At 42.0% G+C, this 26065-nt stretch overlaps 1 protein-coding gene and 1 long non-coding RNA gene across 11 annotated transcripts in view; one reads left to right on the top strand and one right to left on the bottom strand.

The window, feature by feature from the left end:
* LOC133493164 (uncharacterized) overlaps positions 1-22165 on the bottom strand; it is a 32747-nt gene extending 10582 nt beyond the window's left edge. For both annotated transcript variants that reach the window (XR_009792875.1, XR_009792874.1), the window contains exons 1-2: positions 21256-22165; positions 2677-2752 (exon numbers count right to left, since the gene is read on the bottom strand). This is a non-coding gene — a long non-coding RNA (uncharacterized LOC133493164). The remainder of the gene's footprint in view (positions 1-2676; positions 2753-21255) is intronic.
* mkln1 (muskelin 1, intracellular mediator containing kelch motifs) overlaps positions 1-26065 on the top strand; it is a 128435-nt gene that overhangs the window by 89245 nt on the left and 13125 nt on the right. For 5 of the 9 annotated variants that reach the window (XR_009792869.1, XR_009792865.1, XR_009792866.1 and 2 more), the window contains 3 exons: positions 8773-8931; positions 25406-25475; positions 25661-25803. Coding sequence is in view for 1 of the 9 variants with exons in the window: in XM_061806120.1 (XP_061662104.1) it covers positions 24301-24380; positions 25406-25475; positions 25661-25803 (293 nt within the window). In the remaining 8 variants the exon portion in view is untranslated. Of the gene's footprint in view, positions 1-8772; positions 8932-24255; positions 24381-25405; positions 25476-25660; positions 25804-26065 lie in introns of those variants that run through there. The other 4 variants (XR_009792870.1, XR_009792872.1, XM_061806120.1 and 1 more) reach the window with 2 other exon arrangements.

The following is a 26065-nucleotide window of genomic DNA, read 5'->3' on the forward strand; positions in this document are numbered from 1 at the left end:
TTTGCCAATGGGCATTTGCATGATACAGAGGAGTCATGGGAGGAAGTTTTGTGGTCATAATTCCACTAACCGTGTTTGGAGGAAGACGAATGATGAGTTCCATCCCAAGAACACCATCCCTACTGTGAAGCATGGGGGTGATGGGATTATGCTTAGGGGGTGTTTTTCTCCACATGAGACAGGAAGACTGCACTGTATTAAGGAGAGGATGACCGCGGTCATGTATTGTAAGATTTTGCGGAACGACCTCTTTCCCTCTTTCAGAGCATTGAAGATGGGTCATGGCTGGGTCTTTCAAAATGACAATGACCTGAAGCACACAGCCAGGAAAACCAAGGAGTGGCTCCGTAAGAAGCATATCAAGGTTCTGGCGTGGCCTAGCCAGTCTCCAGACCTAAACCCAATCGAAAATCTTTGGAGAGAGCTCCGTGTTTCTCAGCGACAGCCCGGAAACCTGTCGGATCGAGAGAAGATCTGTGCGGAGGAGTGGGCCAAAATCTCTCCTGCAGTGTGTGCAAACCTGGTGGACAACGACAGGAAACGTTTGACCTCTGTAATTGCAAACAAAGGCGACTGTACCAAATATTTATATTGGTTTTCTCAGGTGTTCAAATACTTATTTGCAGCTGTATCACACAAATAAATCGTTAAAAAAAATGCAACTTGCAATATAGCAGGGTGTTCAAATATTTATTTTCTTCACTGTGTGAAATTACATCGCGCCGTTGTGCATACAACCAAGCATTCCTCAGTTTGATGCGCATAAATTTAAAGGCATTGCTGCAAACAGTTGGAGGCGATTTTATAGTTCAAAAAGGCAAAAAATAAACAATGAAAAAAAAAAAAACGCCAAGTTGAGACGCATTACAATTGAAAATACAGTACAGTGAACCCCAACTACATCCTAATTCACTTGGAACCCCCACTGTGACAAGGCAGCAGCAAACTTAACAACATCCGGCCACTATCAATTCACATTGGATTCATTACAGTGGACGGACAATATAAGATGGCGGCGCTGATGCACCATTAGGCTAGTTTGCCAACTGCTAATAGACCTCCGCAGAAGAACAGGGACATTACAATACATTAGGAGCTCTTGTGTTTTATTTTCCTATTTTCCGTGTTTGCAGGCCATGTGTTATGTTGTTACCGTTTTTATCCGGGACAACAATGAGTGGAAAAAAAAAATAAACAGCTTGAAGCATGCAGATTATACCTCTTTTTTTTTGGCTAACTGTGCAAATGAGAAAGCAGAATAAGTGCTAAAAGTCTGTTTTAACAAGTTCAAATGTGTTTGAAGCATGTGGGAGGTGTATAACTATAAAATATACATATGGTCTTCTAAATAAGGGTTCACTGTATGCGTATACTGTACAGTGTGCATATCTGTGTGTGTGTGTGTGTGTGTCTGTGTGTGTGAGGTTGACCCAACGTGATTCATCATCTTATGCAATGCCAGTAAAGGCGCCGTTAGACGAGGCATGACCCTCACTCACTAGAGACAGATGTGGGTGAAAAAACAGGAAGTGAATTGCTAATAAGGAATTTACACACACACAACACGAAGGTATTCATCATCATGCATGACAAATAACACGATTATATACACGTAGGCGTCTGTGTCACACTGCTCATCGTGAACCTTCACCTCCTTCGCGCTTTGTTCCATGTAAGGCCGGGCCCGGTCATCTGATACCCTTGCGGTTGCAATTTTTTTTCGTTTTTTTGTTTGTTTTTTTTTTGTTCTTCACACTTCCAATAAGTGGCGCATGACATGTCATATGTGGCAGAAATACATATTTTCGAGGCCTGTGCAAGAGAAAATTCATCTTTCTGGAAGTCAAGTAAAAAAGAGTGAGCCATATTTCAGTAAATATTCAAAACAACTTTATATATGATTTTATACGTCCCTTTATGCATCAGATTAGGATTTGATGCATAATGAAGATCTACTGCTACAGTCCTCGAATAAATGCCGTCGCATGTGATGATTAATTGCTTTGTGGGGCAGTAGAGTTCAGTTGTCTGCCCCCCGCCAGAGTTGCCATAGAAACAGAATAGTAGGCGTGACGTAAAAAAAAATCTGCCTCGCAACAATTCTTCACCATTTACAAACGTGTTTTTTTTTTTAAATACAATGTCACGCCAAAGCAATTTAACTGAAGAGAGGTGCCTCATTGAATCGGGCCATAGCCTTGTCTAATTGAAAAATTAGCTTTGCCGCCATCTTGTGGCATCTGTCGGCAATTAGAAACCCTTTCCGAGGAGGTCGCTGCCTAGCGATAGCTCTTTCTGATGCAAACGATTTCTCATGTAAACGACTGCGAGTCACTTCCTCCGCTGTCCTTTCATTTTACATCCGAGTGCAGTCCAAGTAAAAAGGCAAAGTTCAACGTGAGAAGGAGTGGCCAGCGCGCACGCACACACACATACACACACACCGTTTCACAACAGGTAGGATCATGCTACCCGCCCACACACATATTTCTCGTTCCACAGCCAGGTAAACAATTTGGTCCGGAAGGTGGACGCAGAACGAAGCATTAATCGCAGCCAACACACACACACAATCATTACACAATATGGCTTCGTGGTGCTTGAATTCAGATCCGGCAAAAATCATCACAGGATTCATTCATTATTCAAAGTAGATGCACACACACCCGTTCAGACCTTCATTCCAGGAGTGCGTCCTTCCAATGATGCGGCCTGCTATTTTGCGCCTCGTACACTAACCTCCGAGCAAAGCCTGTATAGTGAGAGAGAGAGAGAGAGAGAGAGAGAGAGAGAGAGAGAGAGAGCACTGTTACATAAGAAGTCCCTGAGAGATGGACAGCATCTCTTTGCAGGCCGCCCTTGGTTATCAGCAGCCCGACGAGCCTCGCTGTCCCACAAGGGGGCAGTTACATCGCTTACATAAATGCTGACCGGCATAAATAAGCATGTGGCGAGCAGCGTGCGTATTCCAGACGCATCAACGGAATAGCAGATTAGCCGGACCATTTAGTGGCTGCATGAAAGGACTTCTTTCTTTTCCATTTTTCCACGTCAAATGCACGTTTTTGTCAATTTTATTTCGAAAGCTTTTTCCCCACACATCCACAAATAACTAATGCTTATTATTATATTATTATCTGGTTCTCATTGTCATGAAAAATAACAACTACCATGTTAAATAAAAGAAAAAAAGTGATGGTTTGGGAAAAAAATATTACAAATAAGGAGTGATTTCTGCAAATAACTTGCACGTGTCCACTGTTTTGTCAAGGTTTACTCATAACATCAATACAAAATATGCATGTGATGTGCAGTTATAGTTTTTGTCTTCTTGGGGTTACCACCCTCACATTCTACACCAGAGAGCCATAAATTCCAAATATTTTAAAACGTAATTTCAAAAGAACCATGCAATATTTAAAAAACTAAATACAGGTGTATTTACGCATTTATGCAGAACCAACACTTTTAGAGTACAATAAAGTCTTTGAATTCTTTTAAATAACATTATGATGTATGGTGGTTCCTGGTTTTGCCAATGGCTTGATAATCTGTTTCATACGTCGTCAGATTAAGCTTCACGCAGGTGTTGAGATTTCCAATCGTGAACTTAATTCAATTTGATTTTTCATGCTGGTAGGACGGTGAACAGTTCTTGCCGACAAAGGCGTGTCTTTTATTTGTTTGATTATCTTGTCTTTATGCGAAGTCGGCAAAATGTTGATTGACAACATCGAGTACAAATGCTTTGGCATACTCACCATCTGTGGATTTAAACACACAGCCGAACCCTCCATCTCCACCTTGAGTATGCTTTCCCGCATCCAGGGTTACTCGGCCACTGCGCCATTATAGCCCAGTCACGCTTTTGGTCACGCTCTTTAGTTGACTCATAGTTATCGGACATTGTTTCTTGTGTTTTGGATCCTGCTTTCTTGGACTGTGTTGTCGTGCACAACTTTAGTTTATAATAAAACCGACTGAACATCATGTCCTCGTCTTGGAGTCCTGCATTAGGGTCCACCCGTGTACTGTTGGTTCGTGACAACGTGCGGGAAGTTTTTTTTACAGATGAAATGAGGCCAAACTTTGGACGTTGTGTTTTACGCACTCGTTCCTCCTTTCTCAAGCTTATTGCTGTATGAATCTGCACTAACAGTCCGTATAGTGAGGGACAACCATGTCCCTTTCATTGTTATGAGGGAAAAATGGAGGAAAATTGAGCAAACAGTTGGCCACCGCGAGCATTGTTGGAGTCGTGCGTATCATGGAGCACAGTAGAGTTTGTGCATACGGGCCACTCGGAGCGCCAGGGCGATGCCAGAGAGCACATTCTTTGGCAGAGCGCAAGGTTGCCGTCTGACGCCACTCAGGAACACGATGTAGGCGCCATTCATTTAAGTCAGCACGCACACAAAGTTGTTTGTAAAAAAAAAAATAATAATAATAATAAAAATGGCACTACGTCATGGAAGGAGATGGAGGTACGCTATGTGACATCTTCACGCTCAATCGCTCAGGTGTCCTTCAACTAATGAGACATGCTGTCATGTGGTTAAGTTGTTCTGTTTTTTTTTTCTATTGCGCGAAGTGGTCCTGATCTTGGAAAATTGGCAAGAGCCGCGATCGTGTTAATTGCATGTGTTGGATTCCAAAAGGCTTTTTGGGAGTTTAACAGTTAAAAAAAAAAAGAAAACAAAATAAGCCTCGACTAAGCAGTCAACAAGTGGAGATAAGAGGACATCTCTTTTTCTTTCTTTTTATTTTGAATGAGTGCCAGAGTTCAGAAGTTGCATTACATCTCGTTAAGTGTCGTAAAGTGTGCAGGTGACCTGAGTGGGCGTCGGGTTGCAGAATATCTTCCCTCAGGCTGTTCGTCGAGGAAAAATATTCACACATTCGCGCACGCTGAGATACCCGCATAACACACGTCCCTGAGCGATGTTCCCGTCGCAGGTAAACATTTCCGGATTAAGACTATCATTAAAGGGTTCATTTAAATGTGTTTTTCCATCTGATTTTAATATTACTTTTGAAATAAAGCACCGAAGGGGTAAAAAAAAAAATAACCCAAACATTATTTCTCAAAACACTTTACTGTGTGTACGTGGCATTGAACATTGACATTGAAAAGAATGAATGAATGAAATAATTTGGGGGAAAACCTCTGACGGGTTTTTTATTTATTTATTTATAAAGTTGTTTTTTTCCACCAATAAGTAATTAGAAGACAATATTTCTTTTATTATTATGATATTGAGCATTTGTGTGCATGTGTACTGAGCCCCTAAAGCGACATTGGAAAAAAAACCCAACCGGTTTATCATTGCAATGAGTAACTTACTCATTGTAATGACTAACTTTCTCATTGTAAAGAGTAACTGTCATTGTCATGAGTAACTTATTCATTGTAACTCATGAGTAACTTACTCATTACAATGAGAGTGTCAAAAAATGGCTACCAATTGGTCCTATCTTATTTACCTGCTAGTGGTAGCTTCCTGAATAAGGAATAAGGATCTTTTATGTATGCACACATGCAATGGACTAGTTACTCATTACAATGAGAAACGTACTCATTGCAATGAGAAAGTTTCTCATTACAATGAGAAAACAGTTAGATTTTTTTTTTTCAATGTCCTTTTAGGGGCTCCGTACATATGTCCTGTGAGCATGTAGTTTATGAGGATCACATAAAAAAAAAAAAAATCAATATTAAACCAAATGTAAACATGAAGAAAAAAAATTAAACCTTGTATGTCCAGAGTTGGAAGTGGTGTAAAACTCACTCTACGGGAGCTGTGCAGCTTTATCTCACCTCAAGATTGAATATCTGGATGTTTTAATAGTTAGATACGTTTGATACTTATTCATTAATAAAATACAAGTATAATCATTTTACAAAGTTAATCATAAAATAATCATCTTCTGACCCTTTATATGCATTTATTTAAGGAATAACTAACTTAAGCAGAGCTCGCCATGTATAAGTGTCAAAACTGCAAGCTGACTTTGTCGCAATGCTTAATATTTGACACAGGGATATTTAAGGCTTTTACTGGCTTGTAAAAGTATAAAGAAATCACAACTAGGATCAAGCCACAAAGATTTGGAATTTGGTGTTCCAGCAAGCATGCGATAAAATTGAGATTTATTGCGAAATATTCCGCAGTGTGAAAGCGGCGCGCTCCTCGCCCCGACGCAGCCGCCCAAATGTGATCCGGTCTGGCTCTAAATCAACGGCGCACAAGTAGGAGGCAGTCGGAGGATTTCACAGTGGGAAGTATCATGTTTTGGAGGCCCAGCTGTGCGCTTGCACGGCTGGACGCTTGTGGACGGTCAAGTCTGAATGGAGCAGATGATGCGCAGAAGTGGCTCTGTACACAATTCTGCTTGTGTTCACCGCAGCCACAGTATACAAACACGTTGCCGTAACGATACACAGTACATCCGCCCATGTTGTACGACAGTCAGGGGCTCTGTCTCATCTTGTCTGGCAACACAGTTGGCAACCACTCATGCAGAGTTACTCCAGCAGCATTTGCATGCCAGATACATACTTCTTGATTTTCACTCAATCTTACGTAATCGGGCTTCCTTCCTCGTGCCTCTCCAAACACTCCGCTTCATTGTTTCGGCTCATTCAGAGTTACTTACAGCACTATATCACTGTATTTTATTGTAAAGTGTGAAATTAGTTCCATACTGTACTGACCTATGCAATAAACTGATGGAAAACTATATTTGAAATCACAAGACGGTAAAAAAAAGTTGATTGGTAACAACAATACAATATTTCACCATGACTAAATGCCACTACAATTTGTAATTTTGCAACCCTTATGAGGATAACCGTCTCAGAAGATGGATGGATGGTATTTTTGCAAGAAACATTCAAATCACCGCACATGATTTCCTTTTCGTGGGCCGCACAAAATAACGTTTAACACCTGTGGGATAAAACGTATCATCCATTAAATATCAAATCTTTACCGAAATGTCCTCCAAATTTCGTGATCCAGCCCACTATGCACCAACTTAAAACCCGTCTTTCTGACATACATAGGTAGCTACGAATGTCTCCTTTCTTTTTACTTTTCTACCTTACTGCTTCCATTCTCCATTTCTTCCTACCTATTTTCATTTCCTACCTAAGTACCAACCAGTCATCCTACGTACCTCCTTTTTTCAGTCATTCTGCGACAATTTAAGAAAACAAGTCATTACAATGCATATACACAATAAGTCAGGAATCCGTCTCAAAGTTGAGTATTGCTTTTGACTCCATTCTTTGGTCTGCCTCATTCGATGACAAGAGAAAAGAGGAACAGACTCCCACAAAGCAGCACACAAACACACACACATGCACACACAAAATTCAAGCATACATATAGATAATAAATTCATGGATTGTATTTTGTTATATGGAAACAGCACATCATTGAAATGCCAATGACACTTGGGAATGAGTGGGGATTTGTGCATGTGGCGCATGCGACTCACACATTTGAAAACAAAAATACCAACAACTTTGTAGCACAAGTACTACAAGCAATGTTCCCTCTCATTTTTTTACGTGTCTGAGCAAACACACTAAGGTCGTGGGCGCCCCCTTTGACCACTGTGAGCAACATCAGACGTATGCACGGTGCTCAATCAGTGTCATCCGTTGAAGTTACATGACTCACTAAAAGGTCACTGCGATGGATCTGTTTTCCTCTGCGCTGAGAGTGTGTGACAAGTGCGCAAATGCGCAGTTGCGCAGCTTAGAGGGAACATTGACTGCAAGTAATATATTTCTAAACCCAACTTTTTAAAAATATATCTCTCTTTAATTGACATGTTGCCTCTTCTGCGCCAGCCATTAAGATCCTTTCCCTTCCCTGGCATCTCCTTCAGCTATCGCTCACCCTGTAATTAGTCTATAATGCGTTTAGTCTTCTGGTTTTGTGTCTTTGTTGTTACTTTCAGTGTTATTTTCTTTGTTGTTGTTTGCCTTTCCCGTATATAGTACTATAGTCACAGTAATGAACCCATTATAAAGTTATTCACAAAGAGCTACTATGACACCAAAAACTGTATTAACCAGATTGGAACCTCAATCTGGATAATATGATTAGTAAATGTTGTTTACATGCCTCGGTTTTATTCTGAGTATGGATTTAATTAGCTTAATCTCATAATGTTGCTGCGCACGTAAAACAAATTAAATCGAGGGCCGCGCAACTTTGGGAAGACGCTACCTGTCCTCCTCCGACATGACACAAACTGCAGCCGTTCCCCCCCCCCCCACACCCCCAATGACGCTCCAAATACTTCACTTGGATTAAAAGGGGCGAGGTGTTCCACAGCGCGAACGCGGTGCGTATCTGAGGCTTAGGGTTCGGCTTAGCGAGCAGGTTTTGTGTTGCAAGAAGTCACAAAGCTCTCGGAGTGACACCCATTACTTTGAAAATCAGGCTTCTTATTCATCCCCATTGTCGTAAACAACAACAAAAAAGGTTTGCGTTTATTCGTCATTATGACTCTGTAATATTGGTGTACCTATATTTAACATAGCAAAGTTACAACATATTGGGGCTGAAACCATTTCTAAAAAAAAAAAAGATTTGATCTGGCATGAGGGGCAAGAGGAAGAGGATTGCAGAGAAAAAATTGTCAGTTCCTTTCGCTTGACTGTAGTTGCATTGCAGTGATCCAGCATGTTTTTGATCCATAATTACAGGCCTTATCAGTGTCAGCAAATCCACTGTTATCATGTGTCATTAACAGTATTGGGGGGCACGCAAGTGAGGACCTGCCGCAATCGGGGCAGCAGCAACTGCTGTTAAGGATCGCACGTAAAGCCGTTCCCGGCCTTCGTTTCGGCACAACGCGGCGCCCCTCCTGCGGGCTGGCGGGCTTCGAAAGAAATGCGCTCAGTCACTCCAGGTGCTCCACATGCACACACACACACACACTCTCTCTTTTTTATGCAAATACAAGCGAGCCTTTGCATTTTATGCGCAAAAAAATCTCATGTAGGCAATTCTTCAATTTTGCACCTTCATCCATCGATAACGTACTTCATGTAAGTACAAGTCACTAAAATGTCGTCATTGTGTTCCAACCACCCAAAAAAAAAAACCCAAAACATTTCTTTCAGATTTTAATGATGACACACAGCGCAGAATTGTTAAATATAAATCTAAAAACATTGTTACAAATGTTCTCAAACTTTTTACATCAAGTACTACCATCATGACCCACATTATAATACCTATTACACATAATAGCTAACGATCCTTAGAGATTTAATGCAAATATATTAAAACATTGAAAGTTTTGAAACTTAAAAGTTAAATACAGCTGAACTGGACTCGGGCTAGGATTATTTTGCTTACCAACAGAGGGAGCCCGTACATCACTTCTGCTACCACACCGCAAATTCTTATTTTTGTGCATTAACGATGACGGCAACAGATTCGGAGAAGTAAAATAATTTTCCCATCCTCTGCCATATTGAAAATAATTTATTTGAAGGGAGTGAACAGTTTTACTGTACTTGACTTTAAGTCTATTTCAACACTTTTAGCACATCTGCTTTTCCCAATCTTCAGTACGTAATACTTATACTCAAATACAGAGTAAGAGCATTTGTTTCCAGCCCGACCTTCATTAATATAAAACGAGATGAATGGCGACAAGCACACTGGGTGGCATCGCTCCTCGCTCGACGCGGACTCTAATTTGAAGTGAACAGCAGCTTGGGCCTCTCCTGCCGTGCCTGGGCTAATGCCATTAGTGGGGATCTGAGTCCATGACGGTGTGTGTGTGTGTGTGTGTGTGTGTGTGTGCGTGTGTTTTTTGTGTGTGCGTTGGGTTGATTGGTCACACACCCACCTCACTATTCAATCAAACACTAATCCCCATTCATACCTCCAACAATGTTAAATGTCAGCGTACACGGATGTATGGAAAGCCGTTTGGGCATTTACTCCGTATCCTTGTTTTCCTGCATTTACAGTACTAGTACCCTCTTTGGCTCACTATCATAACGACGAGGGCGCACTAGTCAAACGGCCGTCTTTTAGTACCTTCCGGCACTGTTTAAACATTTCTGCGCACGAGGACAAGCTTGGCATGACAACTACATGTGACTTGTGAAGCAAAACCATGCATGAGTTGACATCTACTAGTACTGCTTGGGAACCTCGCTCGTAACATGAATTTAAACTTCCACAAAACCAATGTCAGCTTACTAGTGAGGAAGAAGTGTGTATTTCTTGCACTGAATGCTGTTTTAATTGTAGTTTTTATTTTCAAATGTTTTTAGTTTTTATTTCTTTGTATTTGAATGCTATTAATCAGGTAAAGCACATAGAGTCACCTTGTGTATGAAATGCGCTATACAAATAAATTTTCTTTACTAGTACATAGACCTCTAAACGGACGTCAAGCATATGCACTACATGCTCAAATGCGCGCTGATGGCTCGAATCTTTGCGAGCCATAATAAGTGTGAACAAGCCGTCGTACATAAATCAAGCGCGAACAGCCGATGAGTTTATATTACCAAACTGAACCCTTCCCATCTTTGTGTGAATGAAACCGCAATTACTGAACAAACACACACACACACACACAAGCACACAGCGCAGTCGGCGTTAATGCTATCAGTAACGCATGAGCCTACAGGCTAATAAAACCTTGAAAGTCGCATGTTTTGATTTCCCAAAGCCTGGGGGCTGACTTAAAGGACACACACACACACACAGAGGCTGACAACGCAAGCATTATGTAACCAACAGCCGTGAGTTGCCGTGGGAACAGGGAAGAAGTGAGGCGGTGGGAGGTGGAGGGACTGAGGCCAGAGGAAAGGACGAGAAGAATTGTATTAAAATGTATTAAAAAGGAAAAAAAAAAAAAAGATGGTCACCTTGCCCACAGCCGTAAGATGCACACACACACACACACACACACACACACACACAGTGGAAACACACTTGCACGCGCTATATAATAGACATTACCACTATTTATACACAAAACACAATTTATCCAGATGCACTGAATAGACAAATTCGAACCCAGTATGATGGCACTTGTGACGTTATATGACTTGTAGTTTTGAAAATAAATACAATTGAATTAATAAAAGAATATAATATACCCGTACCGGTCTATAGAATACAAGTAAGTACAGTAAATATGTTTTGTAATTGCAAATGATGACGTTCTCAAATATGTTGAAATGCAGTGCAGGACTAGTGTCAATCAACTCATATTTGATTATATATTGGATATTTCATAATTGACTGACTATTTATGATTATTATTTGCAGCATTTCTCCACTCTTGAATATATCACTAACGCCATTTTATGTACATTTGGTAGGGTCTTGTGCACTTGGAAATTCGCTCCGGTTGTTTTGCAATTTACGGTATTTAACTTAAAAGTGCATTATTGCGCATCATATTTAGATAAAAATAAAACTTGTTACAATGCTTTAGTGTATATTACTGACGTTTTGGATTTTGGTCGCATTGTGATAACACCGATAATCATTTTGCTCGGGATGTGAAATTTCCAGACTGTTCCATCGCTGGGCTATTGTACATACCTACATTTTTATGGCCTGTATTAGTTATAAGAGAGCAGACATGACAAGATGTTTGTCAAGTTGGAAAAAAAAAACCCACAAAGATGAGTAATACTAAGAAAAGCCCCGCCAGAGTAATAACCAGAAATGAATAAATGCACTCTACACGCACAACAGCCGCTTCTCCATTGTCCCAAATCTCAGAAACCGGACTTTTCTTCTGAGAAAGTCGTGACTCGCTCCACTCTCGGAGGAAACCGGAGGAAAGGGCTATAAACAGCCGACGTTCTGAGTCCAATTCTGACCAAAAAAAAAATAAAAAATCTAGGCCACTTGCTCTGACGTTGGTAACCTGGCGCAGACGAACGGAGCGGCGGCGCGGCTCAGAAGAACTTCTGGGGAATCAGAAACCAGCGGCGATAGGTCAAGGCGAGCACGGCCTTCTCTTCTGGCTTCAATGCTATCAAGACGCACTGACGTACTGTACGTTTACAACCAAAATCCCAATATTTTCATTTTCATTCTCTTTATTTTGTAGCGTTTCCCTTGGCTGCACTGCTACTTTTGTCCAAATGACGCCCCTCGTTTCACATTAAATTCGCACGAGATGGCCCACAATAACGTCATTATCTTTCCGTTCCCTCACACGTGATAGATTTAATATATTTAGTTCATTATTCATCACTCATCATGAGCGAGTGTGTGGTACAGCATGGGTAATTTTTTTTTAACCTTCTCCTTTGTTATTCACAAACTCATTTATAGTTTAATGATAGTATCTCTAGGGGGCCATCTGCTGGCATCTTTGTGTTAAGGCAGTAGGTAGAAGTGAGTTGAGGAGTTTCCTTCTGTAAATCAGGTTTTCCTGGCATTTAAAGGTAATTACAAACCTTTTCGGTGTAGGGGCCATCAGTTCTTCATAGATTTTCTTTCTTTTTTTTTTTCGTTTGCTTGTGATGGCTCGGTTCCTATCCCTCACTAAAAGCGGAAGTTCGCTGGATTTAAAAAAAAAAAAAAAATGTATTGACTGTATTGCTTCTGACCTGCTCCAGATGATGCAACATGATAGCGGTTGTATTAAAAGATGGATTAAGTCGGGTAAGTCCCCACCAAAAGCCCAGGTACCACATGCACGGCCCGGCATTGCAAGAACCACGGTATCATCTGCCACTACCTCCTACAGGGGAGAACCGGTCTGGCTGGTGTATTTGATTCTGGTCACTCGGGAAACCGATGCCATGGAGAGCGAGTCACCGGACCCTCCCTTTCCCCTCGCCTCCCCTCCTTTCTCCATGTGCTGGACAAACACAGATGACGGTCCAAAGAAACTCTCCCATGCGGACAGGACATCGAAACGGATGCGTAAACACTCAAAAGTCAACCCGAATGCAAATAGAGACAATTCGGTAGACGAGCTATTATAGACTGCGCTTAGGATGGTGTTATACTTTGGGTCTTTGCGTTTTCCCTGTTTTTTTCCTCATTGGGTTTGTTGTTGTGTTTCCGACCCCAACAGTTTAATATCATTTCAAAATCATGACTTACAGATTTTGATCAAATGCTCTGAAAGTGCGGGCGTCAACGTTCCTGTCCGAGCAAACACGCTAAGCCCGTGAGCGCCCCCTTTGATGCTTTGAGGCGTATACACTGTGGTCAGATCGGTGTTATGCATTAAAGTTACATGCCTCATTAAAAGATTCAGATTACAGCATTTACATTACCATCAGAAAATTTTAAGAACAATTTTGTTTGTGTTTTTGCAAACTTGCAATGAAAATGTCAACAAACAAAAAAAAAATTACATTGCTAACCAAACCAAACCAAACCAACTATGAACGGTAAATTTGAAATGCTGCCTCCAACTTTGTTTCATTTATTTATTTTTAACCCACAACGATATCCCCGTCTGTTTTTCTTGGTGTAAAGCTGAATTATTGCTTGCAGAATATCTTTAGCAATCCATGTTGAAAGCTAAATGATGCTACCAAACAGTTTTAAGGTTAATGTTATGGGGTCTCCTATATTTAAAATACAGAATTAGCTTTTTGTGCACGGTATTGTCTACGCTTTCATCCTCTAACAGGCTGCGCCAAGGTGGAATTTTAACATGATACACCATCTCATCCTGTACTTTCTACTTTGGCTTCAGACCAGACCCTTTTTACTCAAAAAAAGAAAGTTTTCACCCCTTTTTCTTCATTATTATTATTATTATTATTCACATACAGCAACAGCATTTCTTTCTTTTTTTTTCTTTTTTTTACTTTTGCCATTATTATCTAGAGTAAACATAAGCATGTCTAACTCTTCTTTGCCCTACGTTGCCCAGACTGTGTTTCTAACTAAAGTACCGGTGATGGGCGGTATTTGTAATTATGAGTGTGCCCCTTTAAGAGCGGGAGGTAGGCGGTGTCAGGTAAACAAGGAAATAGTGTGTGGCATGGTGTGGCCGAGCAGCAGCTTGTTAGAGACCGTGTGCTGCCATATTTAAAAAAAAAAAAAAGTCAGGCTGTGTTTCACTGCGCTCGATCGGTTTTCATGTGCGCTGCAAGTGCGCAATTGCGCAGGTGTGCAGCTTAGAGGGAACATTGGTGGGTGTACATTTTCCATATCTTGAACAACCCAGGCTAAACTTTGACATCCGTACAAAGCTCATCTCTTAGTCGAGATGTATCACTTGGAACATACTTCACTGAGACTGTCAATTATCATACTCAGCAGTACAAATCAACTGTGACGACCTTAGTCAGCATTTATTATTCCACTAAACAGTGGCTTTTGCTTCTCTTTCTCACCCTTGTTGCACACCATTGTGTTACTTTTCAGATTGTTTACGAGGTCACTTTTTATGCTACCATTATGTACCCTTTGAAAAAAATCAAACTAAATGCCACCCGGAAGAGTTTGAACTTTCTTTGCCCTCTGAAAATCAACCACCGCCACCCCCCCACCCCCTTTGGTGACCTTCTGCACTACTTAACGCGTTTAAGGAAAAAGGTCGCTGCAGCCTCTGCGCCAAGGAAAAGGAACACTTCCCCTTGTCAAGAAGTGGTTTTGAGTGTCATGTACAGACGCCAGACGGCATGGGAAAGATGACGCACGCGAGGCCTTCTCTCTTTCGCTCGCTTACTCGCTCTCTCTCTCTCTCTCTCTCTCTCTGTCTCCCTTCCCATCTCGGCCTGAACAAGACACTGGAGAATAGCTAACATAGCAGCGGCAGTTCATGCGACACTCCCCTGTGCCTTTGGCCTACTTAGCGGCGCTGAAGCAATCTGTCCCACCTCTAATATTATCCCCCTTTCCGACCACAGCGTATCCCCGTCGCAACCTTTAACCATCCCCGCTTCCCTGTCCACGTAGGCTCAGCAGTCAAAGCGAGCATTTCGGAGAGCTGCTTCTGCACACAAAACTGGAGACCACAGTGTCTAACGGGGAGAAAGTGACGACAACAGCATTTTCACTACCGGAGGCAGCGCTTCACACGCGACGTTGTGAACTGTATCTTGCATATGGACGCGTCACAGAAAACTTTATCGGGCAATCGAGTACGGTGACCCCACGCATATTCGCAATACAGCATTCGCTTGGCATGTTCATTTTTAAAATATTGCTTTGGAGCCAAGGAAATATGCTGAAATGGGGGATGGGCCTTCAAATAGTCAGGGCCCAAAAATGACAAACCATTTTGGGTAGGCGTTAATTCTCACTGCAGCTCTACTTACCCTTTTCAATTTGATCTTAGGGGTCGCCGCAGCGTGTCATCTTTTTCCATCTAAGCCTATCTCGTGCATCTTCCTCTCTAACACCCACTGTCCTCATGTCTTCCCTCACAACATCCATCAACCTTTTCTTTGGTCTTCCTCTCGCTCTTTTGCCTGGCAGCTCCATCCTCAGCGCCCTTCTACCAACATACTCACTCTCTCGCCTCTGAACATCTCCAAACCGTCTAAGTCTGCACTCTCTAACCTCGTCTCCAAAACATCCAACTTTGGCTGAGCTCATTTCTAATCCAATCCAACCTGCTCACTCCGAGCGAGAACCTCTGCATCTTCATTTCTGCCACCTCCAGTTCAGCTTCCTGTTGTTTCTTCAGTGCCACCGTCTCTAATCCGTACATCATGGCCGGCCTCACCACTGGTTTGTAAACTTTGCCCTTCATCCTAGCGGAGACTCCTCTGTCACATAGAACACCAGACACCTTCCGCCAAGTGTTCCACCCCGCTTGGACCCGATTCTTCACTTCCTTTCCACACTCTCCATTGCTCTGGATTGTTGACCCCAGGTATTTGAATTCGTGCGCGCTCGCTATCTCTTCTCCCAGTGCCCCTCTCATTCATGCACATAAATTCTGTTTTACTTCGGCTAATCTTCATTCCTCTCCTTTCCAGTGCGTGCCTCCATCTTTCTAATTTTTCCTCCGCCTGCTCACAATATCATCCTTGTCTAGCCTCATATGTAAGCCTTATCCATTACTACCACGAACAGGAAGGGGCTCAGCGCGGATCCCTGATGCAGTCCCACCGCCACCTTAAATTCTTCTGGGACACCTACGGCACATCTCGCCGCTGTTCTGCTGCCCTCATACATGTCCTGTAGTATTCTAGCATATTTCTCCACCACACCCGACTTGCACACATAGTAGCACAGTTCCTCTCTTGGTGCCCTTTTCAATTTTATATGATAGCAAAATTGTTGCACCTGTAGGAGAGATGTTGGGATGTGTGTGTTTCTGCATAATAGTGTCATGTATCAGCCTAAAAGTGGCACTGATCATGTTATGGATGGAGAAACTCTGTGTTGGGTTGTAATGTTTTAGTTTTATGAGCCTGCAAATACAAGATTTACTGAGTTAATTTTACACTTGATGTGTGGGCGTCAGTTTCCCATAATACATCCCATTCAAAGAATTTGACAAAAATGTTTTGTCTCGTTTAAGACCGTTGGACGGCATCACACTGACTCGACAGTTCACAAACAGCAGTGTACTAACTTGGTATTCTTCTGCTGCCCCGTTATTTATTATGCAGCGTGGAGCTGGGCCACACTCTGCCTGCCGAGTCACCCTCAATCCTGCCGGCTGCGCAGGAATTGAATCCGCCACTCGAGAGTAGCCACATTCCTGGTATAATGTATCAATACACCATACCGAAGGCAGAGCACAAAGCATCCATAAAATTCACAAATTGTATAAAGCTATCATTCCTTGCGTAAGTTATCCTAAACTAACTCCCAAGGCACAGTCCATATCTTTGCGCCTCACATGGGGTGTCATCATTATAGCACTTCCTCTTTAGACACTTCATTATTCCATCGTAGGACACGGAGCAATATTAGGCGTGCTTACACAATGGCCACGGCGGGGTCACGCTGACAACTCTGGACGAAATCAGATCCAAGGCTGAGTTCAAATCCAATTTTGACGGAGAGAATTTCGATTCAATTTGAAATGTGGTCACGAGAAGTGGGGTCTGTTGATCAGTCAGGTGGATTGCAGTGAAATTCAAAGGAAGTATCGCAGCGTTTGGCCGCAGCGTATTTTGAAAGGTTTCAGTCGGCATTTATTGTTATTTTGCATTTCCGCTCGAGTTTCTCTTACATGACGTCAGACTGTAGAAATGACCCATCATCGAGAATCTTTCTGTTCTTGGAGTCACTGGCTGGGTTTTTATGATATTCATGACCGGCCTTAGGCTACATTTATTCTTCCACTGCTCTACTACTTCTGTTTCTCCTTAGATTCACGACCTCCGACTGTACAAACCGTGTACGGGCGCTGGCCGAGCTACCGCGAATCGATGGGTTTCACTTTTCACGCGGACATGTGAAGGAAGTATGCTGCATTTGGCAAATATGTATCATGTCCACGAATGTGAGAATCAACACATTTGTGGGGAATTATTACAGGAGTGTCAATTGCTGCATTGGTGTATGAAAGTTTCACAGCCAAGAAAGTTGGAGCAGGCTCCAGTTGGGCAGGGAAGCGAGCCAGAGAGATGATGAGGTCACCGTGAATAGCAAACCCGAAAGTTGGCTCCGCGCTGGAACAGGCCAAGCTCCGAACAAACACAACCTTGTGTCGCTACTTTTATAGCGAGCGGGCGGGTAAACACATTTCATAATCGAACGCGCGGTTGGGGCCGAACCGGCGCGGCCAGTGACTCATTTGGACGGCGCGTTTGCGCACTTGACCGTCACGACAAAACAAGCGGTCAGTGTTATTGTTTCTATATCGTGTTGTAAGTCGCGACGTTGTCCTGGCCCTTCCTGTCTTCGCTCTCTCTCTCTCTCTCCCTCTCTCTGTTTTCCCCCCCTCCGTAGCACGTCTGCAACTCTCTACCGCCGCCGCCTTCCCTTTAACGCTGCCTCCTGCGTCACTTCCCCTTGCTTGTCCGCCTGTCACGTAAACACAAGCACACCCCAGCTCGCATTGTACTCGTGCACGCCGCCTCGCTCTCGCGGTCACATGGGAGGTGCTAATTATGACCACATAAACCCAGCGGAAATGCAAGTTTCACAGCTGGCTGTTGAAGCTACGTTCCCATCGAGACACAGCAATAATAATAAATCAAAAACCAAACAAAACTGCTGTCTTATTTACTTCAATTATTCGGCAAAAATACACTGGGGGGAAAAAAAAAGAGGTAATGGGCTACAAATATCAATGCGGGGCGGGAGAAAGGGGTTGTGAGTCTGCGAGAGGATCGAAAGGCTCATTTGTAATCAAATGAAACGGATCTATTTGTTGAAACGAGGCGAATGTAAACACCCGGGCGAGTCCACGCGCGGCGCGTGACGCACACGGGAAGCTCTGTCTTTTGTAAAGTGTGTCCAGAAAACGGACAAAAAAGAAACACGAGTCGGAGCTAATCTGTGGTTCCCGGCCGCAACATTAGGAATGCCTGCACAATGTAACGCAATACAGGAGCCATATTTGTTTTATTTTAACAGATTGGAGGTGCACTCACACTGAGAGGTGTTATTCATATTTTTGGTTGTCGAGTGACCACTAAACAAGATCCAGTCAGGTTGAAGTATATTTATGATCTCAGTCTGCAGTATTCTTCCATTTCCCTGTGATCCGGGTTCCTCCGTAGGGTCACGCTCGGGGGAACAAACTGTTCTAAAGGATGAAATAAAAATATATGATACTGAAAGTGCTCAGCTGGTAAAGCGTTGGCCTCACAGTTCTGAGGACCCAGGTTCGATCCCGGCCCCGCCTGTGTGGAGTTTGCATTTCTCCCCGTGCCTTGCGTGGGTTTTCTCCGGTTTCCTCCCACATCCCAAAAACATGCAACATTAATTGACAGACTTTAAATTGTCCGTAGGTGTGATTGTGAGTGCGACTGTTGTCTGTCTCTATGTGCCCTGAGATTGGCTGGCAACCAGTTCAGGGTGTACCCCGCCTCCTGCCCGTTGACAGCTGGTATAGGCTCCAGCACTCCTGCGACGCTGGTGAGGATAAGCAGCAAAGAAAATGGATGGATGGATACTAAAAGTGAAATACACCTGGACTGTACATAAGAAATGTACTCTAGCCACTGCAACATTACGTACAGTTTAGACATTTAATTGAGTATTTCTTTTGCTAACTGTGTACTAGTACCAGACTTTGAGAATCACCTCTCTAGCGGCACCGCCATCTTGCTCAGTTTCTGAATAGAGAAATTATATCGGTACTGATTCACTGTTCGTACAGTCACTGGGCATCCTAGATGAAAATCCTACAATTACTAATACTATACTGTAATGACAACAAAGGCCACATTTTAGATGAGATTTAGTAAACTCCTTCATTCATTCCTTCGCTTCATTAAGAGTGACAGATTTATCGGTTCTTAAGGCAAACACGGCAGGATTAATCGAGGTTAACGCCGCGGGATTATTGCACATTTCAAATGTGATGCGAGGAAGGCTCGCGGTCGTCACTGCTCGGACTTGTTTGGGCGCATTTTGTTGCTTTGTTTACAAGGGGGATCATGTAACGCAACTGCTCCAGTTAGAACGTATTTTTTCTTGATTACAAAAAGACAGAAAATTAAAAAAAAACACACACACACAAAAATGGCATTCTCCTTTGAGGGAAGCATTGTTGTGATGAAAAAGTAAGACGAAGAGCTCAACTAGTTCCTCATTCAACTCATGTTTGAATAATCGCGTCCTGAGCCTTGTCGCTGTGGTTTGTTGACATAGTGAGACAAACACCACGGCTGCTTCTGGATCCCGGCCCGAGGACTCCAGAACAACCAAAATCACATTCAGTTCTCCTGTCGAGGTTAGCGTAAATTAGCTCCATTATCAAGACCTGCACACTAGTGTGCAAAACTCTTACATATTGCCTTTGACTACAATTTAACATACTGACCTCCACCACTGTTTAGTCCTGATTGGGACGCGATCACATTTCCTCGATTGGTCATAGGAAACATTATAATGATTTACATTTCCTGATTCTACTAATAGCAAACCGATTCACGGGCCATTGATTGCTGTCCCGTGTGGCCGCACATATCGCACATGCCACAAAAAGCCACGCCATGTGGTCCGTGGAAGAAAATCACGCGCGTCTACTTCGTGTTTCTTGCTAAAATCTGTACTAAAATGCGCGTCTTGTCTTTCAGTAATGTTGACACTGCAAGCTTTTTTTTTTGTCACTGAAACTGATTTTAAAAGGAACTGAGCTAAAAAAAAAAAAAAAACGTCAGATTTTTAAACAAGCTAACCAACAAGTGATTGTGTGTATTTAATAATATTGATACAGCAATTATGCTGCGCATTCCTATGGTTTTCAGTTGTGATGGGCTGCTGAGGTAAACCATAACAATAATGTGGCCCATGACAAAACGTTTTCCACCATGAATGCGACCTATACTCTGACCCACTCAATTGAGAAAATATCTATAAATTTTTTTCATTTTTTAATGTAAAAATAAACTGATACTGGAGTTGCAAAAGTGTGCACACCCTCTTACACCGCATGATGCAGCCGTGTTAAGAATTCCTCGTGACATTTGACCTCATGTTAAATGGGTGTCAGTGCACTCCTGCCACAAATGAAGTCATCTCTGATTCACCCCAAATAAACTTCAGCTGTTTTGGTGGGCTTTTCCTGGCATTTTAAAAGTTGGATTCTATCTATCTATCTATCTATCTGTCTATCTATCTATCTATCTATCTATCTATCCAAACTCTTCTAAGTGAGAGAACAAGTTTTACCAAGACTGACTGACGCCAGGAAATCGTTTTTCACGATTTAAATGTTTTGGGTTTTTTTTAAGCCCCCTCGACGACAACTTGTTCGTGGCAGCCCAGGACGGGCTGCGCCTCGCGGATGTTTTCGGGATATTTCCAGCCGTGCCCGCGGTCGTCGCGCTTGATGATCGAGGCACGCACCCCCCCCCCCCCCCATCTTCTTCGCTCCCTCTTTCTCTCTGTGTCTCTCTGTCCCCCGATTCCCACTTGTTTACTTCCATTTCGATGTGCGCAACAGCACCTGGAATGCGGACACTGGCGGCGGCGAACCAGAGCACGAACACGTAATCTCGCAGTGTGGGAGAACTGGTTCCTTTCGGCTTTTACGCGCAACCCAAAGCAAAGTAGAAGCCCACCGCCGACGTTTGCGCAAACGCACCTGCGGCAGAAGCGCACAGCGGCTCGGAGGAATAACTTCACTCACGCTCAGAAAGGCGCCGCTCCGCGGGACCGTGAATGACGTTTTCTCCGTCGGCTTGCCTTGAAAAGCGCGTCGCAGTCGCCGGCAGGTGTATTGTATAATCGGCAAGTCCGAGTCCCGCGATCCCGATCTTCGTCACCACCGCTGGTCGTCAGATGACTGCGCGTGTTTTTTTTTTTTTTTTTTTTTTTTTTTTGCTTCTTTCCTCCACCTCCTCTGAAGCCAAGAAGAAGAAGTGGCCTCGCTCCCTCGCTCGTTTGCTCGCTACTGCGTTCCTGCCCGGTCATGATATCATGTCCATGTGACACGCTCGGGCCTCAGTCAATGGCAACTTAAAGGGGCCTCCCACGTGATGGCTTCTCCCGGAAAAAAAAGTCGTATTTAAAAAAAAAAAAAAAAAGCATAAGAAACTTCTCGTAGCCGGGCCGGTCGGTTGTACTTTTACCAGAAAGGTGATGACGAGCGTGTGATGATGTCACCGGTAGCGATTGTAGATATGACGTAAGAGACGTGATGGCTCCGGGGTGTGAATGGCTATGATCACAAATTAATTAAGAACATGGTGGTTGAATTATTAACTATTTTTACAAATACAATATTCCATACGTCACCTACAAAACAAGTGATGATCCACAATTAATTAAATAAGAACATGGTGGTTGAATTATTAACTATTACTACAAATACAGTATTTCATACATCACATGAACAAAACAAGTGATGATGCACAAAGGAATGTCAATAAATGCTATAAAATGGGTAATTTTATGAAAACTAACTTTGTATCATTTAAGTATTATTATGACAACTGCTCACATGATTATATCCCACTAGTGCTCATACTTGTGACACAAACATTTTAAAATTCATACTGAATTTTTTCATAATTATGTATAATGCATATTTTATTTATTTTAATAATATATACGGCATGCACTGTACATTTAGAGACAATGTCAATTATATAATTACATAATATCTCAATTATAACAACTTAAATATATGAATAAAATAAATCAATAAAGAACAAAAACAAATGACAGTGTAAATTAAAAAAAATCTTAAAACTTCACAATATTCATTACATTGCTGGCCTCCACGTTTCTCTGGACAAATTGTTCCATTAATTTTGGACATTTTTCACATTCCTACGATTACTTGCCAAAACAATTAGACAGCTGTGTCATATTTCATGAGTGCAGTCCATACAGTATCTTCCAGAAAGTTGTTTTAAAAAAAAAAAACAGATTTTTGTCCTGTACACGTCTTGTGTTACAACAGGTTCATAAATCATAAATATGCTCCCAAGGCTGCCATCTTAGCCTCCTCTGCTGGCCAAAAATGTAACAATGCTGTCACTGCATCCATCACAAAGATTGATGGTTCATGTTTAAAAAAAAATCTCGTGAAATTACATTATGTTGTTGTTATAACTCATTGATATTTATACATTATACTGCACAACTGTTTTGCCAGAAGTTTTATTATAAAACACATGACACAGTACTACATACACGGTAAACAATGAATGCTTTTACCTCACATGAAATAGCATGACTTTACTGCAATATTCTGTAGTAAAAAGATGTTAACGAGCATCATGACATATTTACTGTGGACCAATTTTCCAAACAATAAAATCCTTGAACAAGATCTGACATAGAATAGCAAAATTAGATTGGATTAAAGTGATGCAAAACGGACAATGGAACTTTTATTTCACGTACACGAGGGGGTCTGGGCACGTCTCCGAGAGGAGGTGGTGCAGGGGTGGGGGACTCGAGCGATGAGGGAGATGAGTCGTGTCTCGGAGTACAATAAGATGATGTAGAGGAGGGGGCCATTTAACGGGAATAGAGATATTAGTCACCGGATGATGCATCCGCAGTGTTTGGGTCCACCGACTCGACGTTTCGTGAAGAGCTTAGATCACCCTGAAAGTTGCTTTTCAACATTATTATTTACTGAAACCCAAAAACTGTAGGCATGGACGCTGTCGTTAAATAGGAAAGGAAGGCACAAGGATGAAAAGACATTGCGTTGTCAGTACAAACCTGGTGCTCCCAATAAATAAAACAGAACAAAACCAAAAGTATGCACGAGCTCTTTTATAACTGGGAATGTGGCTGTGTTCAGAATTTACTACAACGACTCGTTAAACAAGTTATCATATACCTGCCTGCATTTAAAGCAACCTCAAATAAAGTTCAAATGTTCTAGTAGGCTGTTTGCCACATTGATTTGCTTTCCAGCTATCAATATAAATACTTAACTAAGTGGATAGTTGGGGATACTAATTTACACTCAATTCCCTGCCCTCCCTAAAAAAAAAAAAAAGCAACTCACCTTTAGTGTGCATGTTCACATCCAGTTTGCAGAAAGTGAGAAATATTTTAAGATTTTCAAATATTTACCAACTCAATGATTCTTAAAAAAAATATTTACATTACATGCTATGTTGATCTAATGAGCTCAAGATGCTATAATGATTATGTTTTACACCTTGTGAGAGTTTTCAACCCTTAGTTTGAGAAAATGACAGCCAATGGAACGTGGGTCGTTCCTGTTTGCTAGCTTTTCACACAGCTATACGCAAATGACGCTTGTGAGTCCACGCCATATTTGTCAGGGCAAGATTCCTCTGTATTAATGTCTGTTGTGCGTTTTTGTTTTTGGTTTTTTTTTTTGTATGAAAGCCTTTCCACGTATATGAAAAAAAAAACCATTCAATACCGATTTATACTTATTACATTCATCGCATTATGTGTGTAAATATATGAACTGAATTCTTAATGTGTGTGTAATAAAGTCATTTTACTGTGAACGGTAGCGTTGAAAACATGAATTTGTTCCTGTTTGGGCGGTTGTTTATGAGAGTCGAAGGTGTTACAACAAGGGGAATAATATTAAATATGATAAACATGATCGGCAATGTGGAGTTACGTTGCGTATTATTTGAACCGAAAAAGGTGCAGTGTCTCTTTTAGGTCTACGCACCCCTTCCTAGCTCCCTCCCACCCCCTGCTTGTTTTTTTTTTCTGCAACAAGATGGCTGTCGTTCCAGAGAGTAGGGTTCTCACGTTCAGCGTTTTTAAATGGAGCTCGTACTCCTCAACGTATTTACCCGAGTGAGTAATTTCCATATCCAATATGCATTCGGGCACTTGTAATGTCCTGCGAGCGCCGCGTTTAGTTAGCTTGCCGGCCTCGGTACCCGTCTTCAATCCAAGCTAGCATTGGCTACGTTGCTAGCGACATATTTGGGATGATTTGTCGGAGACACTTGATCTAAAGCATATTTTGGGTTAGTTTAGTGCATTGTAAGAAAATGAAGTATTCACAATAATAACACCGTCTGGGCAAATATTTGCCCCCTTCCCCCGATACGTCCCTCGTCCTCACACCCTATTTAGTTATCTAATTTATCTCAGACTTAATTTTTAAAAATAGATATATATCACGATAAAATTAACGGAGAAAAGAGCATGTGGACCCCTTGTAGTCCATAACAAAAGAAACGTTCAAACTAAAAAAAAATAATAATAATGAAGTAGACAGGAATACCATCGTGGCATTCGATCGCGTCCCAAAAGCAGAGGTGGCTGGTTTTCTCATGTAATAAACTCTAAAACATAATAACGTGGTACCATGCTTCATCCTAAACCTGATGACAAACTAAGATAATGGTTGTCAACATTAGTACAGCAAGTAACACCTACTAAAATACAACTACCATAGGTTAATGCTTTGCTGAAATATAGGCTATAAAATGTGAATGCTCAGTCTGTCGAAATGCATTTTTAATGATTAAATGCTCATGTGATTAACTCAAAAGTTAAATACAACTTAACTGTACTCGGCCAGTGATTGTTTTGTGAAACAGTCTTTTCTTTTTTTTAACATTAAGTGATGCAACAGCTTAGTGGTTTGTGGTTCGAATCTGGGCTGTGGATTTCCTGTGTGGAGATGTTCTTTCAGGGTTCCGGTAGAATACGTCTACAGTTCCCATATGAAGAATTATCGCCATTAGGGAGTCTTTAATGAACATTGTCCTGTTATCAACAATACATTTGTGATTTGCATCCATATAAATCCATATTTGCTTGTTGATATTAACCCATAATTTCATATTGCCTCCTTTCTGAATTCTTAGAAACATTTTGGTGGACAAACCTAATGATCAATCCTCCAGGTGGTCATCTGAGAGCAACTATCCTCCACAGGTAACTATAATGCTGCAACAATTGCATAACTTCCACTTTGTCCAGTTTAACCGTCCTTTTTTCCCCCCAAATTAACTGTCAAAATATGTCCTCACAATGTCTGTCATCCACCTACTAATTCAGCATTTTTACATTCAAAATGCAATAAGCTGAATTGAGAACGCTTTCCCTGGCTTTTTTTGCAGTTTTTAGTCTTGAAACTGGAGAGGCCGGCGATCGTTCAGAGCATCACCTTCGGGAAATATGAGAAAACGCACGTCTGCAACCTGAAGAAGTTCAAGGTGTTCGGAGGCATGAGCGAAGAAAACATGACTGAGCTTCTGTCCAGGTGAGACTCGGCTGTTTACAATTACTGGCTAATCCGGAAATGGTTAAAGAGGGCATCCATCTATCCATCCATTTTCCAAGCTGCTTATCCTCACAAGGGTCGTGAGAGTGAGAGAGCCTATCCCAGCTAACTTCGGGCATTATAATGAAAAATTTGCTTCTTAATAGCTTGCATAGAGCTCGTGCACCTACGTTATAAAATCATGTGACTTTTGTTTACCTCGCCATACTGCCGGTCAAGCCAAGCATTGCTCAGTGCTAGG

Source organism: Syngnathoides biaculeatus, chromosome 20 (assembly GCF_019802595.1).
Source record: "Syngnathoides biaculeatus isolate LvHL_M chromosome 20, ASM1980259v1, whole genome shotgun sequence".
Lineage (NCBI taxonomy): Eukaryota > Metazoa > Chordata > Actinopteri > Syngnathiformes > Syngnathidae > Syngnathoides > Syngnathoides biaculeatus.